The sequence below is a fragment of the Rhinatrema bivittatum genome, chromosome 10, assembly GCF_901001135.1.
Source record: "Rhinatrema bivittatum chromosome 10, aRhiBiv1.1, whole genome shotgun sequence".
Lineage (NCBI taxonomy): Eukaryota > Metazoa > Chordata > Amphibia > Gymnophiona > Rhinatrematidae > Rhinatrema > Rhinatrema bivittatum.
The window spans coordinates 28,440,885-28,455,190 of NC_042624.1; the positions used below are offsets into that span (position 1 = coordinate 28,440,885).

The 14,306-nt window shown below is 42.4% G+C and overlaps 1 protein-coding gene across 1 annotated transcript in view; it reads right to left on the bottom strand.

Annotated features, from left to right (window-relative positions):
- Window positions 1-14,306, bottom strand: part of ATF6 (activating transcription factor 6) — a 326,336-nt gene that overhangs the window by 192,307 nt on the left and 119,723 nt on the right. The window contains exon 12 of the mRNA XM_029617629.1: window positions 8,974-9,073. Within this exon, the coding sequence (XP_029473489.1) occupies window positions 8,974-9,073 (100 nt within the window). The remainder of the gene's footprint in view (window positions 1-8,973; window positions 9,074-14,306) is intronic.

Sequence of the window (14,306 nt, forward strand, 5' to 3'; positions counted from 1 at the left end):
GGTTTACTCTTTCAAAAAGTACAATGAGTAAGGGGCACACACTGAAGTTACTAAGTTGTACATTTAAAACAAATAAGAGAGAAAGCAGAGTTGCTTACCTGTAACAGGTGTTCTCCGAGGCCAAGCAGGATGGCAGTCCTCGCACAAGGGTGACATCATCAGATGGAGCCTGGCACGGAACTTTGATATCAAAGAATTCTAGAGCTTTCACACCTGTAGTTATTGCCCTGCCCCTTAGGCAGAGCCCCTCAGTCCATGATTTATTTAATTTTATTTATTTACATGAACTCAAAAACTATTATACTCCTTAGCCTTATAAATCCTCTCTATATAAATCTACAACTGACTAACCACAGTCTTAGAGGAAGCTATCATTCACACTTTCTTAAACAAGTGGTATGATTGAAGCCTTTTAAAAAAATTTAAAAAAATTATGTACACTGGGAAAGAGTAAATGAGGTGACTGTGAGTGCCATATACACGAAACTGGTTGTAGCCCTTTGTGGGCAAGAGCCAGACGACTGTAAGAGCACATTGTTTTCTGATACAATTTCCCACAAATATTTTAGAGATTGTTTAAGAAGGTGTGAATGATAGGTTCCTCTAAGACTGTGGTTAGTCAGTTGTAGATTTTATTTATTTAGACATTTTATAGACTGTTCCAAATAAAGATCACAACGGTACAGAGAAGAGCAACCAAAATGATAAAGGGGATGGAACAGCTCCCCTATGAGGAAAGGCTGAAGAGGTTAGGGCTGTTCAGCTTGGAGAAGAGACGGCTGAGGGGGGATATGATAGAGGTGTTTAAAATCATGAGAGGTCTAGAACGAGTAGATGTGACTCTGTTATTTACACTTTTGGATAATAGAAGGACTAGGGGGCACTCCATGAGGAGAAAATTCTTTTTCACTCAACGCACAATAAAGCTCTGGAATTTGTTGCCAGAGGATGTGGTTAGTGCAGTTACTGTAGCTGAGTTCAAAAAAGGTTTGGATAAGTTCTTGGAGGAGAAGTCCATTAACAGCTATTAATCAAGTTTCCTTAGGGAATAGCCACTGCTATTAATTGCATCAGTAGCATGGGATCTTCTTAGTGTTTGAGTAATTGCCATGTTCTTGTAACCTGGTTTGGCCTCTGTTGTGGGGAGGATTGGCTCTCTCCCCCTCCACAGGAACGGTGCGGCCCTCGATACCTTCACTGTCTGAGCCTCCATCAATGTCAATCGATCGGTGAAACAACATGGAATGCCCACATGGAGAGAACCCAGGCGAGTCCCCATAAGAAGATAAGAAATTGCCTTGCTGGGTCAGATCCTGTTTCCAATAGAGGCTTGCAACAAAATCTGAGAATCTGTTTTACCATCAAGCAACTGGCACCAAATACAGAGTCCTCCAGCCACCTCACACCGCTGCAGTACTATGGGACTGATGATTAGATTTGACAGCTGCCAGGCAGCACAAACCTTTGCTCTTCTCTCATTTATCTACTACTACATGTGTGCAGGGAGAGGAGGAGGACAAGAGTTTTACAGCATAACACAGAGGAGATACAGGATCTACCATCTAATCCCATCATGTGAGATTATCAGCACAGCAGCAGCATAGCTTCCCTGGATTCTAGGCCTGGCTAAGAAGAAGTACGTCAAAGATTTATTTTGATTAAGAAGTAATATTCAGCTCCAGGTGTGATGGGTCTAACTACTAGCTAGATTATATAAAATGTGTTTTGGTAGTATTGCTGCTTTTCATCACAAAATCTACATTGTCTCCCTTGTTGCATGCAAACCGGCATGATGTCCCTGACGAATGTCGGTAAATAAATAGATTTCCATTTCAGCAAAGCTGATCAGAACGTGCCTGTGCAGGCAAACAGCACAAGCCAGCTATGCTTTGATCTGTCCATGGAGATGCTAGAATTCCTACTGGGCACATCAGCGATGACTTCAAAAGGCCAGCCGGCTATCAGGAAGGGAGTCAAAGCCCTCAAGCTGACCCCAAACACTGTGGAAAAGGTATTCCTTTATATCATCAATCATAATCATGACTTTCCATTCCCCATACCATTCCTCTGAGAGACACATAGTGCTGCCAAAACATTTCAATCCAGATTTGCAGCACTTGCTGTTACCCAGTACTAAGATCCCACATAAAGCTCGAGCAGTGCACGACCTGCAGTGTTCCCTGCTATCCCTATACTGAAACAGGGCATCTCAATCCAGAATAACACCTAGTCTGACTAAGGCCTTCCTTTTATATGTGGGTTTGCTGGTTTGTGCACTGCGCTGGGTGACCTGTACAGACCAGGTATTTACTTTTATTTATAGCCAGCCACTTCAAAGCAGTTTACACTCAGGTACTGTAGGTAATTCCCCTTCTTTCTCCTGTTCTCCAGTTTGTTTTTTTTTATTACCATTTCTTTTTTTTTTTTTTTTTTTACAATTTATTCTTTATTAGTTTTCAAGCAAAACAAAGCAATGGATTTAACCATCCAAGTCAAAGATATTAACCTAGAAGTTTACTACAAAGGAAAAAATATCCAAAGCAAATAAAACATTTATTTGCTTTGGATATTGAGCTCCTTCGGGCGCGCCTTTGTGAGCCTCAGCAATCAGCACTAAAGCCCCCTTCCTATAGACAGCCCCGCCTCAACATTGTTACACGCGACTTTCAGCTATCATACCTCCACCTCCCTCTAACCCACACGCGTCAGGCACCTTACATCCAGTCTCCTACAGCATTCACCCAGCCTTCATCCAGCATTCTTCTAGCATTCATCCAGTCTTCATCCAGCCTTCAACTAGTCCTCATCCAGTTTTCCGCCAGCTTCCTGCTTACATTCAACCAGCGCTCAACCCTTTCCTTTATCACACATCTCGATCATTATGCTTCCAAGATTCCCAATCCCTATTCTTCAACGCAGTTTCCTCAACACAGGCAAAGCAACAATGCAATATCATCCACGCTCATCCAAAACCCTCATTCTGATAATGATCTCACCTCTCAACCAACTCCTAGGTCTAACTTTATTCTCTCTGACTTTACTCAACGCACAATCCATCACGAAGAAAACTCTGATCCTCAATGACTATCTACTAGACACCAAACCGGACATCTGTGCCATAACAGAAACTTGGCTCAAACCAACAGATATAGCCCTAATAAATCAACTCCCTACACAGATATACAACTTCTTTTCCCTCCCCCGGCTAAAGAAAAAGGGAGGGGGTCTACTTCTGGCAACCAAAAAAGTGTTGACAGTCTCCCAACTCCCAGTAAAATCGGATACAAAATTAGAATTGGGCTTCTTCAAAATAGACCAACTCCAAATCCTCTTAGTCTACGCCCCACCAGGACTCCTGGACTCAGATCCCTCCCCTATAGTAGAAGTAATCGCAAAACACATAAACTTGGACTCCCCCGCCTTGATCTTAGGAGACTTCAATCTTCATGTGAACAACACTACACTCACAACCAATTGTGAAGCCTTTCCCTCCACTCTTACAGCCATGGGCTTCCAACAGATCATCAACAAGCCCACACACAAAGCAGGCCACACGCTAGACCTCATTTTCACGAATTCCAGCATCTCTCACTCATCCCCTCCTGTATGCACTCCAGTCCCCTGGTCGGACCACTCACTAATCTCCGCTACCTTCTCAATAACTGAAACCTGTAACCCTCACCCCACTCAATACTCATTCCCCTACAGAAGATCTTGTTCTTCCGAGGACCTTAGCATACACCTGGCGAAAGAACTCCCACACTTAAACCTCTCAGATCCTAACTCAGCCTTATTATCCTGGAACAAGATCATAGAGGAGACAGCAAATAAACTATGTCCACTATCAACAAAAATACTCAACCCTAATTCCCCAAAGAGACAACCATGGTTCACCAATGACCTACGGAAACTCAAGCAAATCCTCAGAAAAAAGGAAAATATATGGCGCAAAACCCCAGGCCCCAGCACACTATCCGCCTACAAATCCGCCCTTCACCACTACAGGAATGCTACCCTAAAGGCAAAAAGGGATTTCCACGCTCACAAGATACATGATCTTATCTTTGATGCAAAAGCCCTCTTCTCCTACGTTTCCGAACTAACACAGCAGTATACACCAGCTATCCCCAATGAACAAGCACAATCCAAAGCCGATGAACTAGCCCTATTCTTCCAAAGCAAAATAACCAATCTCTTAACCCTACTTCCCCCGAGCCCCACCTCTCTGATTTGTTCCTACCACCCCCTCAACAAAGGAAGCTCGCTGGATTCGTTCAAACTCACCACCACTTCAGAGATTCACTGTCTATTAAAGAAAATGAAACCTTCCTCCCATCCCTTCGACCTAATACCGTCAAAACTTCTTCTGCTAATACCCGAAATCATTTCCAAACCACTAGCAGACATCATAAACTGTTCCTTAACACAGGGAATCTTCCCAGACGACCTAAAAACTGCTTCTCTTAAACCACTACTAAAGAAACCAGATCTGGACCCCAAAAATCCAAACAACTTCCGTCCAATTTCCAACCTACCTTTTGTAGCAAAGATTTTGGAAAAACTGGTCAACTCACAACTCTCAGACTACCTCGAAGACCACGAAATACTACACCCCACCCAATATGGGTTCTGCAAGGCTCTAAGCACTGAAACCCTACTCTTATCACTAACAGACCACATCACCAAGGGCTTGGACAAAGGACAATCTTTCCTACTAATTCTACTGGACTTGTCGGCAGCCTTCGACACTGTAAACCATGCCATCCTCCTTAACCGCTTATAGGACATCGGAATAACAGGCTCTGCCCACACATGGTTCAAAACATTCCTTTGTAATAGAAGTTACAAAGTTAAAATCAATAATAAAGAATCCTCCCGTTACTACTCCTCACTAGGAGTTCCTCAAGGTTCGTCCCTATCCCCAACTCTATTCAACATATGCCTTCTTCCTCTATGCCAACTGTTAACTAACCTACAACTAAAACATTTCCTATACGCCGACGACGTGCAAATTCTGATCCCCCATCAAATAATCTATCACTAAAACACTCAATCACTGGGAAAACTGCCTCCAAGAGATCAACCGACTCCTTGCAAATCTAAACCTGATAATAAACTCAGCCAAAATGGAACTCCTCCTCATCACGCCTGAAAACAGCAACTCCCCACATGGTGCTCCTGCCAACACCTTTGTCACACAAGCAAGAGACCTAGGGGTAGTAATAGACAAACACCTGAATCTAAAATCATTTATTAACAACACAACCAAGAACAGCTTCTACAAGCTACAGGTAATCAAAAGAATGAAACCACTCCTACACTTTCATGACTTCAGAACAGTTCTACAATCCGTAATATTCTCCAAGATAGATTATTGCAACTCTATCTTGTTGGGTCTCCCGTCCTCATCCAAACCACTGCAGATGCTCCAGAATGCGACAGCCAGAATCCTAACAAATTCCAGAAGAAGAGACCACATCTCTCCCATTCTAAAAAATCTACACTGGCTAACCAATACACTTCAGAATTCTACACAAGTCCATCACCATTATCCATAAAACTATCCACTCCCAAGCCCCTCTCACCCTCCAAATTCCACTCAGTCTACACACATCATCCAGACCCAGAGAAGCCTAGAGGATCCTTGTCTGTTCCCCCAACTAAATCTACACACCATCTAGCCTTCAGAGACCGGGCCTTTTCTACAGCAGGTCCCTCTCTCTGGAACACTTTTACCACCTGATCGTAGACTGGAACCTTGTTTATTAACATTCAGGAAAAGGTTTAAGACTTGGCTATTCAAACAAGCCTTTCCAGAGACGAATATCCACATACAAGCCTCTTCCCGAGTCTAATATCCATTGAGAGACCTTACTGCATAATGTAAATAAGTTATTTCTGTAAAGATTCTTCTCCTATCTCCTTCCTCCTCCGGTTCAACTACCCTGTTATAGTGTAACTTTTGTTTCCGTTGCACGTGTTAAATGCACAAAGTTATTGCACCCCCTGTTATCTGTAAATCGGCATGATATGATTGTATCATGAATCCCGGTATAGAAAAAGCTTTAAATAAATAAATAATAAATAAATTTACTCTATATCTTCCAAGCCACAATATAGGAAAATATAATCAATGCTCTAACCTACTGCCAAACAAAACAGTATAATTTTATTTATTTATTTATTTATTTAAAATTTTTATATACCGGCATTCATGTTGCAAACACATCATGCCGGTTTACATATAACAGGGGTGTACAGTGAACAATTCAATAACCTATTTGTGTAGAAGGAAGCAGTTACAAATAACAAGGTAAAATACAATAATGATAAAATACAATAATAATACAATAAAATAATAAACCTCATAGACAATGCTTCCTAACTTACACCAGAAGCCTCCATAGATTTGTCCCTAATAATGTGAGGGGTAAATGAGGGAATGTAACTCACAAGGACTGAACCTTATCTCTCAATGACAGAAAACATTTTCTACATAAATGTGCTTACATGAGACATTAGGAAAGGTCTGAATCAATGCACCACAAAACTTCTCCATTTTAAATCTAAAATATTGCAGGAGAATAAGTTCTCTAATTCAGTCACAAAGGTTACAATTAAAGTGACTGTAGCTCTGATTGTATCTTGAGAGTCAGATAGAAAAGTCGCGACATTAGTACTATTAAAAGATATAATTACATCTAAACCCCCTTCCTCGCAAACTTGTTTCTTTGCTTCAAGAATATAAAAACATCTAGATAGAGAAATCTTTTTAACTTGTACAATTGGAACATTTCCTTAACATATTTCTTAAGCAATTCCAAGGGAGATATCAGTCTAGTCTTGGAAAGTTTAATATACAAAGATTTTTTGCCCTTATTGTATTCTCAAAAGCTTCCATTCTAGAACGGATATACAAACAATGGATATACAACAATGCCTGAATATTAGATATGGATTCAGACACTATGGCACTTTGTTTCTCAATACTTAAAACTCTGTTACTCAACTCAATTTAGAAATTGCTCTTTCTGAAAAAAAACAAAAAAAGAAAAACAGATAGTTGAGCAATCGATTTACTCAGTTCTAGCTTCTCTCCATGACTTTTAAGGTAATTTCACCTGCTTCAGTCTACACTTCAGTGTCCCCCTACCAATTTCACTGATGGGTAAACTCACCCTTACTGGAACTCCTCTACCATATCAACGCCAACCTCTAAGGAGGAATCCAATAAAGCCGAGGCAAGAGTGGAAAGTTGACTCGCGCCAAAGCTCCAGGTAACAATGTTTCTGCTGGTACCCAGCAGGTAGAGAAGTAGAACAGGGTAGAGGGGAAGGAGCTAAAAAGCTCAGACAGGCCTGCAGAGTCTTTCGTTGAAGCTTCAGATTGCACAACAGGGTGGATCAGGTTATTGTCCATTGGCCCTCACACCACTATCTGGACAGCTGGGGAAGCCAGGACCATCCTTTTTTTCTTCGTCCCCATTTCTCTGGCCTCAGATTCTCTGTCAGGAGCGTGCCCCTTTGGCGCACAGCTTCGGCGTGCCACAGTACTCAGGATTTTAAAGAGTCGTCGCAGGACCCCGGGCTTGGCTGTCCTTCTCCTGCCTGAGGGAGCTCGGGGGACAGTAACAACTCTCTCAGGCAGGCTCCTTTATAGCAGTTTCTTATGCTACACGTCTGCAACTCCACTCTGGCCCCTTTCCATCCCCTTTTAGACTTTTACATATCTATTCTAATGTACAAAGGTGCTCTCCCCTGTCTGCTATCATATTTCTTCCCTGTGAGTGTGATATCACAATACAGCTTCATTAGCCAATCAGATTTCAATCAGCATTCAAGTCCATATCACAGTACTGTACAAGAAGCAATGCTGATTCTTCAGCTCCCCTTGCCGAGGTTTTTTATTTTTTCTTTAATATTCTGCTTTTTGTCAGGTATTTCCCTGTCCCCAGAGGGCTTACAATCTAAGTATCTGATTCACTAAGGGCTTTTGCCACAGACACAAAATGGGAGAAAAGCCTTAATGAATCTGGCCCTAAGTTTGTACCTGACACAACAGAGAGTAACCAGAAATCCCCAGGTCATGCTTGGAATTGTTTTACAAGGCACTGCATAGAAGTGATCTCTGGACCAGTGGTGGAGAATGGTTTTTGTCAAGGGACCCCTTACGGGACACTGGTGTGCCAGAGGCAGCACAGCCCTACAGATGATAAGCACAGGGAGCGCGGGCTTCCTGGCTCCATCCCGACTAGCAGCCTACATTTGTGGGATCCATGGGAAGCAATGAATGTTTTTGTTAAAGTTGACAAGATCCTTTACCCATAATTTTCTCTCTGTGAGGTGATTAAAAACATGAACATGGAGTCTAGAGACAGAATGAGGCAGGGGACTGGCATGACAAATCCTTTAGTTTTATATAGTCATTTTCATGTCAGTTTATTGGGACAAAAGGTGAATATCTGTTAATAAATGTAATAATTTAATATACTCTTTTTCATGTCAGTTGATTGTTAATAAATGTATGCTGTGCGAATGGTAACCTTATACTACATGGAATGGATGTTACAACTATTCTGGGCACAGAAAAGGCATTGGAAGGCCGAATGTGTACATGCAATCCTTCCTTACTGTACCTTATCTACTATCCACCTGATCCTCTCTACATGGCTCTGCTAAATGTTTGCCTCAATACCCTGACCAAATCATATCAGGACTTTTGTGAGGAACAGAGCAAGGTTGTGCAGACCCATCTCTCTCTTTGATGCCCGCCTCCCCCATCACACAACAGAAAGTGAAAATGTGTCTTTCCTTTCACCTCCTCCTAGATTACCATATAGAGGGCATTTACGCAATTAGAAGAAAAAACTAAATATACAGCTATATAGGATCCGCAAAGAGGAAAAGTGGACCTCAAGAGCGGGAAACGAGGATAACTGTTGCCTATGTGGGGAGGTGAGTAATATAAGCATACCTGTACCAGCCGGGTTTTCTGTTGGCTGTTGGACATCCGTCGGGACTTTGTTCTCTCCACCTCATGCCTGTGAACCCAACCTCTCAACTCATGGGTCAGCCTGGAAAAGAGATGGTGCAGTGAGAAGAGAACTGAAGAGCAGCTACCCAGAAAGGGCACCCAGATATTAATATCCTCTCCTGAAATCAAGCAAAATCCTAACCTTATTCACTACCCTCTATGGCTTACAAATAAAGGCAGACAGTGATTTCTGAATTAAAATTACACACTCTTAATGCAGTCACTTATGCTCTACTCCCTGTAAAATAAGGCTATGTAAATAAATATTAGCAGAGGATCATTTTAAACTCCCCAGTTTTCCTGCACTGCAAATAATTAAGTGCTGAATACCATAAATAACACTCCACAGGCATCTGTACAAAGAGGAATTGGTGGCGGGTGCCCTGTACTATGGATAAATAGCTGCTACATTCCATGATACATCTTATAGGGGGGATCAGGCCCCTCTTCCCTTACTCTCTGGCCTGAGTCACTGCAGGGCTGCAGAAGCAGCAGATGGCTCCAGCCTGTGCTGGTCTGCAGGAAGTGTCACTGTTATGTCCTCCTGTAAAACATCTGTAGCAGCAGTAGGTGCCTGATGGGAATGAGATGGAATGTACCCTACTTGCCCCTGCCGTGGCTCTCTCCTCATCAAAGACTGGGAAACATTTCTGGAAGAGCAGGCAGAAGGAAGAAATGCAAGGTAAGATGAAGGAATAAGAGAGAAGTGATATTTGAGAGATGTCCTTATCTACATGTGGACCAGGAGGAGGAGGAGGGAGCAGAGGCTACACATCTGCACAGGAGGGAAGGGCGAAGAGCCAGCCGATGACACCGGAGCCTTTAGCATGCTTTCACACCTACTTGTCTACCCTATCCTACGCCTGCCAGAAGAACTGGTCTAAGTTCTACTTTGGCCCCATGCAGCGGGACTGTCTCAGTCTTCCCATCAGCCAGCTCCCGTCACCAATGGCTTCTAGCCCCGTATTGATTGGGGGGGGGGAGGGGGCAGGTGAAGAGCCAGTCGATGAAGCCGGTGATGTACGCTCCATCATGTTCACAAAGGTGCAAAACAAAGGAACTTCGTTATGTACTCTTTCATGCATGCTGACGGCCAAGACCATTCCCCTGTTGTGAGTTGGTTGGGAGAAGATATTTATGTCCCATTAGGACATCTGATTACTGTGGTTCTCGAGAAAGGAAGAAATGGGGAACTATTTCATGGTTATGTTAAGCAGGATGCTAGGTGTAGGAATCTGGTACCAATTGGTCTGAAAACACATTCTCAACTGGTTGTTCCTAAAAGCCTAAAATTTTTGTTAATTAATGGGCAATCAGTTAAGAAAAAGAGTCCAGTGCTGTGTGATTTATTAACTAATGGCAACCGGATTTTCTTTGTATAACTGAGTCATGGCTCACAGACTCAGTCAATGTTTTACAAAACCAAGTATGTGTTGATAGCTACCCTGCAATCTCTCAGTTGAGAGGCAGGAAAAGAGGTTGTTAATTATTTATAAAAGCATTTATTCTAAGGCAGTAGAACACCTTGGTAAAGGCTCTGCCTATGAGAGGGTGATTTTATTTTCTAATTTTCATTAGTATTTGTTTAGTGTACTACCCACCAATATTGTTAGCCTCACAGTTTGGCAGGCTGGAATCAGGGAGCACCCCCACAGAAGTGACACAGAACTGCAAGGCAGAACTAGAGGTGATTTTCTGCCTAACCAACCCCCTCCCCCACAAGCTCAGCCCTTTGCTAGAAGTCAAGACCTACCGGCCCCCAGACCCAAATATCATGACTGGTGGTGGAGCCAGATACTGACTGGGAGCTGGATTCCAACACAGGCTGAGAGCTGGATCTAGAATATGAGGGTAAGAACATGCCATACTGGGTCAGACCAAGAGTCCATCAAGTCCAGCATTCTGTGTCCAACAGTGGCCAATCCAGGTCATAAGAACCTGGCAAGTACCCAAAAAGTAAATATATTCCATGTTACTGATGCTAGTAATAGCTGTGGCTATTTTCTAAATCAACTCAATTAATAGCAGGTAATGGACTTCTCCTCCAAGAACTTATCCAATCCTTTTTTAAACACAGCTATACTAACTGCACTAACAACATCCCCTGGCAACAAATTCCAGAGTTTAATTGTGCGTTGAGTGAAAAAGAACTTTCTCCAATTAGTTTTAAATGTGCCACATGCTAAATTCATGGAGTGCCCCCTAGTCTTTCTATTATCCGAAAGAGTAAATAACCGATTCACATCTACCCGTTCTAGACCTCTCATGATTTTAAACACCACTATCATATCCCACCTCAGCCGTCTCTTCTCCAAGCTGAAAAGTCCTAACCTCTTTAGTCTTTCCTCATAGGGGAGTTGTTCCATTCCCCTTATCATTTTGGTAGCCCTTCTCTGTACCTTCTCCATTGCAATTATATCTTTTTTGAGATGCGGCGACCAGAATTGTACACAGTATTCAAGGTGCGGTCTCACCATGGAGCGATACAGAGGCATTATGACATTTTCCATTTTATTCACCATTCCCTTCCTAATAATTCCCAACATTCTGTTTGCTTTTTTGACTGCCGTAGCACACTGTACCGACGATTTCAATGTGTTATCCACTATGACACCTAGATCTCTTTCTTGGGTTGTAGCACCTAATATGGAACCTAACATTGTGTAACTATAGCATGGGTTATTTTTCCCTATATACATCACCTTGCACTTATCCACATTAAATTTCATCTGCCATTTTTATGCCCAATTTTCCAGTCTCACAAGGTCTTCCTGCAATTTATCACAATCTGCTTGTGATTTAACAATTTTGTATCATCTGCAAATTTGATTATCTCACTCGTCGTATTTCTTTCCAGATCATTTATAAATATATTGAAAAGTAAGGGGAGTACAGGCAGGGACAGGATAAAGGTGCGCTAGAACTAAGGACATGGGGAAAACCTGGGAAACAGACAAAGGCTGAACTGGACTGGCAGGACAAGGACCAAACAAGGATAGGCCAAAACAAGGACGGGAAATAACAAGGCAAGATTGGACAAGACAAGGACAGGACTAGGACATGCAATAGTAAACAAATGTCCAACAGGGCATGAAACAGGGCAAGGGAACCCTAGTAGGTTGAAGGCTGCAAGGCAGGACAGATAAGCCCAGAAGGCTACTGAGCAATGCAGGAAGGCAAGGTAGGCTACAGAGCAGGGCAGAAGGCCAAGAGAAGCCACAAGGCAAGGCAGAAGACGTGGGTAGGCCAAAGGCAAGGCAGGACAGGTAGGCCTCAAGGCAAAGCATAGTAAGACAAGGCTGGCCAGGTCAAGGAGTCGAGGTGATTCCATGAAAGAGGCAAGGAGGGATTAGACACGCTGGGTTAAGTTGGCCTGGAACTACTATTTCATGTGATCAGCGAGGAGGTGGCTAGGGTAGCTATGAGTTAGGCTCACTGATGCGCTCTGCTGGTGAGACCGTGACATGGGGAGACTGCCCATGACATCAAGAATTTGGGGGGAGACCAAGAAGCTCAGATCAAGGATCTTTGTCCTTATGAATGTGGACACAGGGGGTCAATCCCACCTTCTTGATGAACTCAAAGGAGCTCTGGAGATGAAGTATGGTCTGTTGGCTCCAGCAATGGATCAGAAGATATGTCAGTAGTGTCTTCTTCCAAACTCACTGGAATGGGGTCACTCACTCAGGATTGTAATGATGACGACGGTGAAGAGGCGGCTCCTCCAGCTGAACAGGAGCAATCCATCACTTCGAACTGGCTAGACTCCACTGCAATAGTGTGGGACAATAAAGAAGCCAGATGTATTGGTTCCGAGGATTTGTTTAGTTCTATAGCTAAACTCCTTAGAGTTTTTACCAAAATGGTTAATTTGATCCAGAGCTTGATATGCCCCCTGGTCTGCAATAGGTGGTAGAATATCCTTTTCAGATACCAGGATCCTGTATCTGGAACTATGATCACCCAGAAGTGGAACTGTGCAATATATGGAGTCCAGTGTTTTCAGCTGAAACCCCTCTTCCAATAGCCAAGGTGGAGAAAGTGCTCTGGTTATTGGAAGAGGTAGGGGTTACTTTATTGCTTTCCCAAAAAATCTGGGGTGAGTTGTATATAACTTCATTGGTAAAGCAGACTGAAGAATTGTATGCTTAGATGATTTTGACAATTTCGACTGAGTGCAGCTAGGGATATTATCCCAATTTATGGAGGTATTAACTGTAACAGTGCTGCGCTAAGTGATCCTGCATTGTGGCCCAACACCAGTAAACCAGATATATCAGTGAGACGAAGTGATGAAACTTTGGAATGCATTGTCAGGGTGTGTAGCTGGGTCTTCGGTGCATCATGTATCAAGTGCACCAAGATAGTATGTATTGGTATGGCATGTGTTGATGCAGCATGCAAATGTATGTGAGTGACCCGCATTAGGAACCTCAAAACATGATGTGCCGAGTGTTTTGTTTTGTTTTTTTTATTCTTTATTTATGAATTTTTCAAAATAATTACAAGGAATATACCTTGGCTGAAATTACAGAAAATGTTAAAAAAGAAACATGTACATTTCCAGAATATTTATACTCATATATAATGGATTACTTCAAACATATTCATTTGTTTTTCATAGGAAAAAAAAAAGGGGGAATGAAACCAAAGGAAAAACAGAGAAGTACATAATTGAAACAAATATTTATACTTAACAGGCTTGATATTCTCTTTCATTTTAACCTCAAGTAATCAACTTGTGGCCCTTCCATCCAAAAACTTTCTCAGTTGATCTGGCATAAAGAAAACATATATATTTCCAGCATGTTTTACAATACATCTACAAGGAAAACGGAGGGCAAAGCTAGCCCCTTTGGCCAAAACCTCCGGACACATAGCTAAGAACAACCTCCTACGCTGTTGGGTGGGACGCGAGAGGTCTGGATAGACCCTCACTACCCCTCCCATGAAATCATTATTAATATTCTGGAAAAATGCTTTCATCAGGAAATTTTTCTCTATTTCTGTGTAAAATTGGACAAACAGGGTGGCCCTTTCCGTGATTTCCATTTCAGAGTTCTCCAGATATTGTGTCAAATTATTGGAATCCTCTCTTTCTCCTCCCGTGGAAATCTGTAAACTACTCCTAAGAAAGAAGAGTTTTTTCACAGTCAGTACCTTTGCAGCTTCAATCTTGAGAGATTCCATTGCAAAACGTTTGAAAATCACCAAAACTGGCTCACCCATTACTTTAGGGAAATTGACCAATCTTGCATTTGAACAACGCAAAT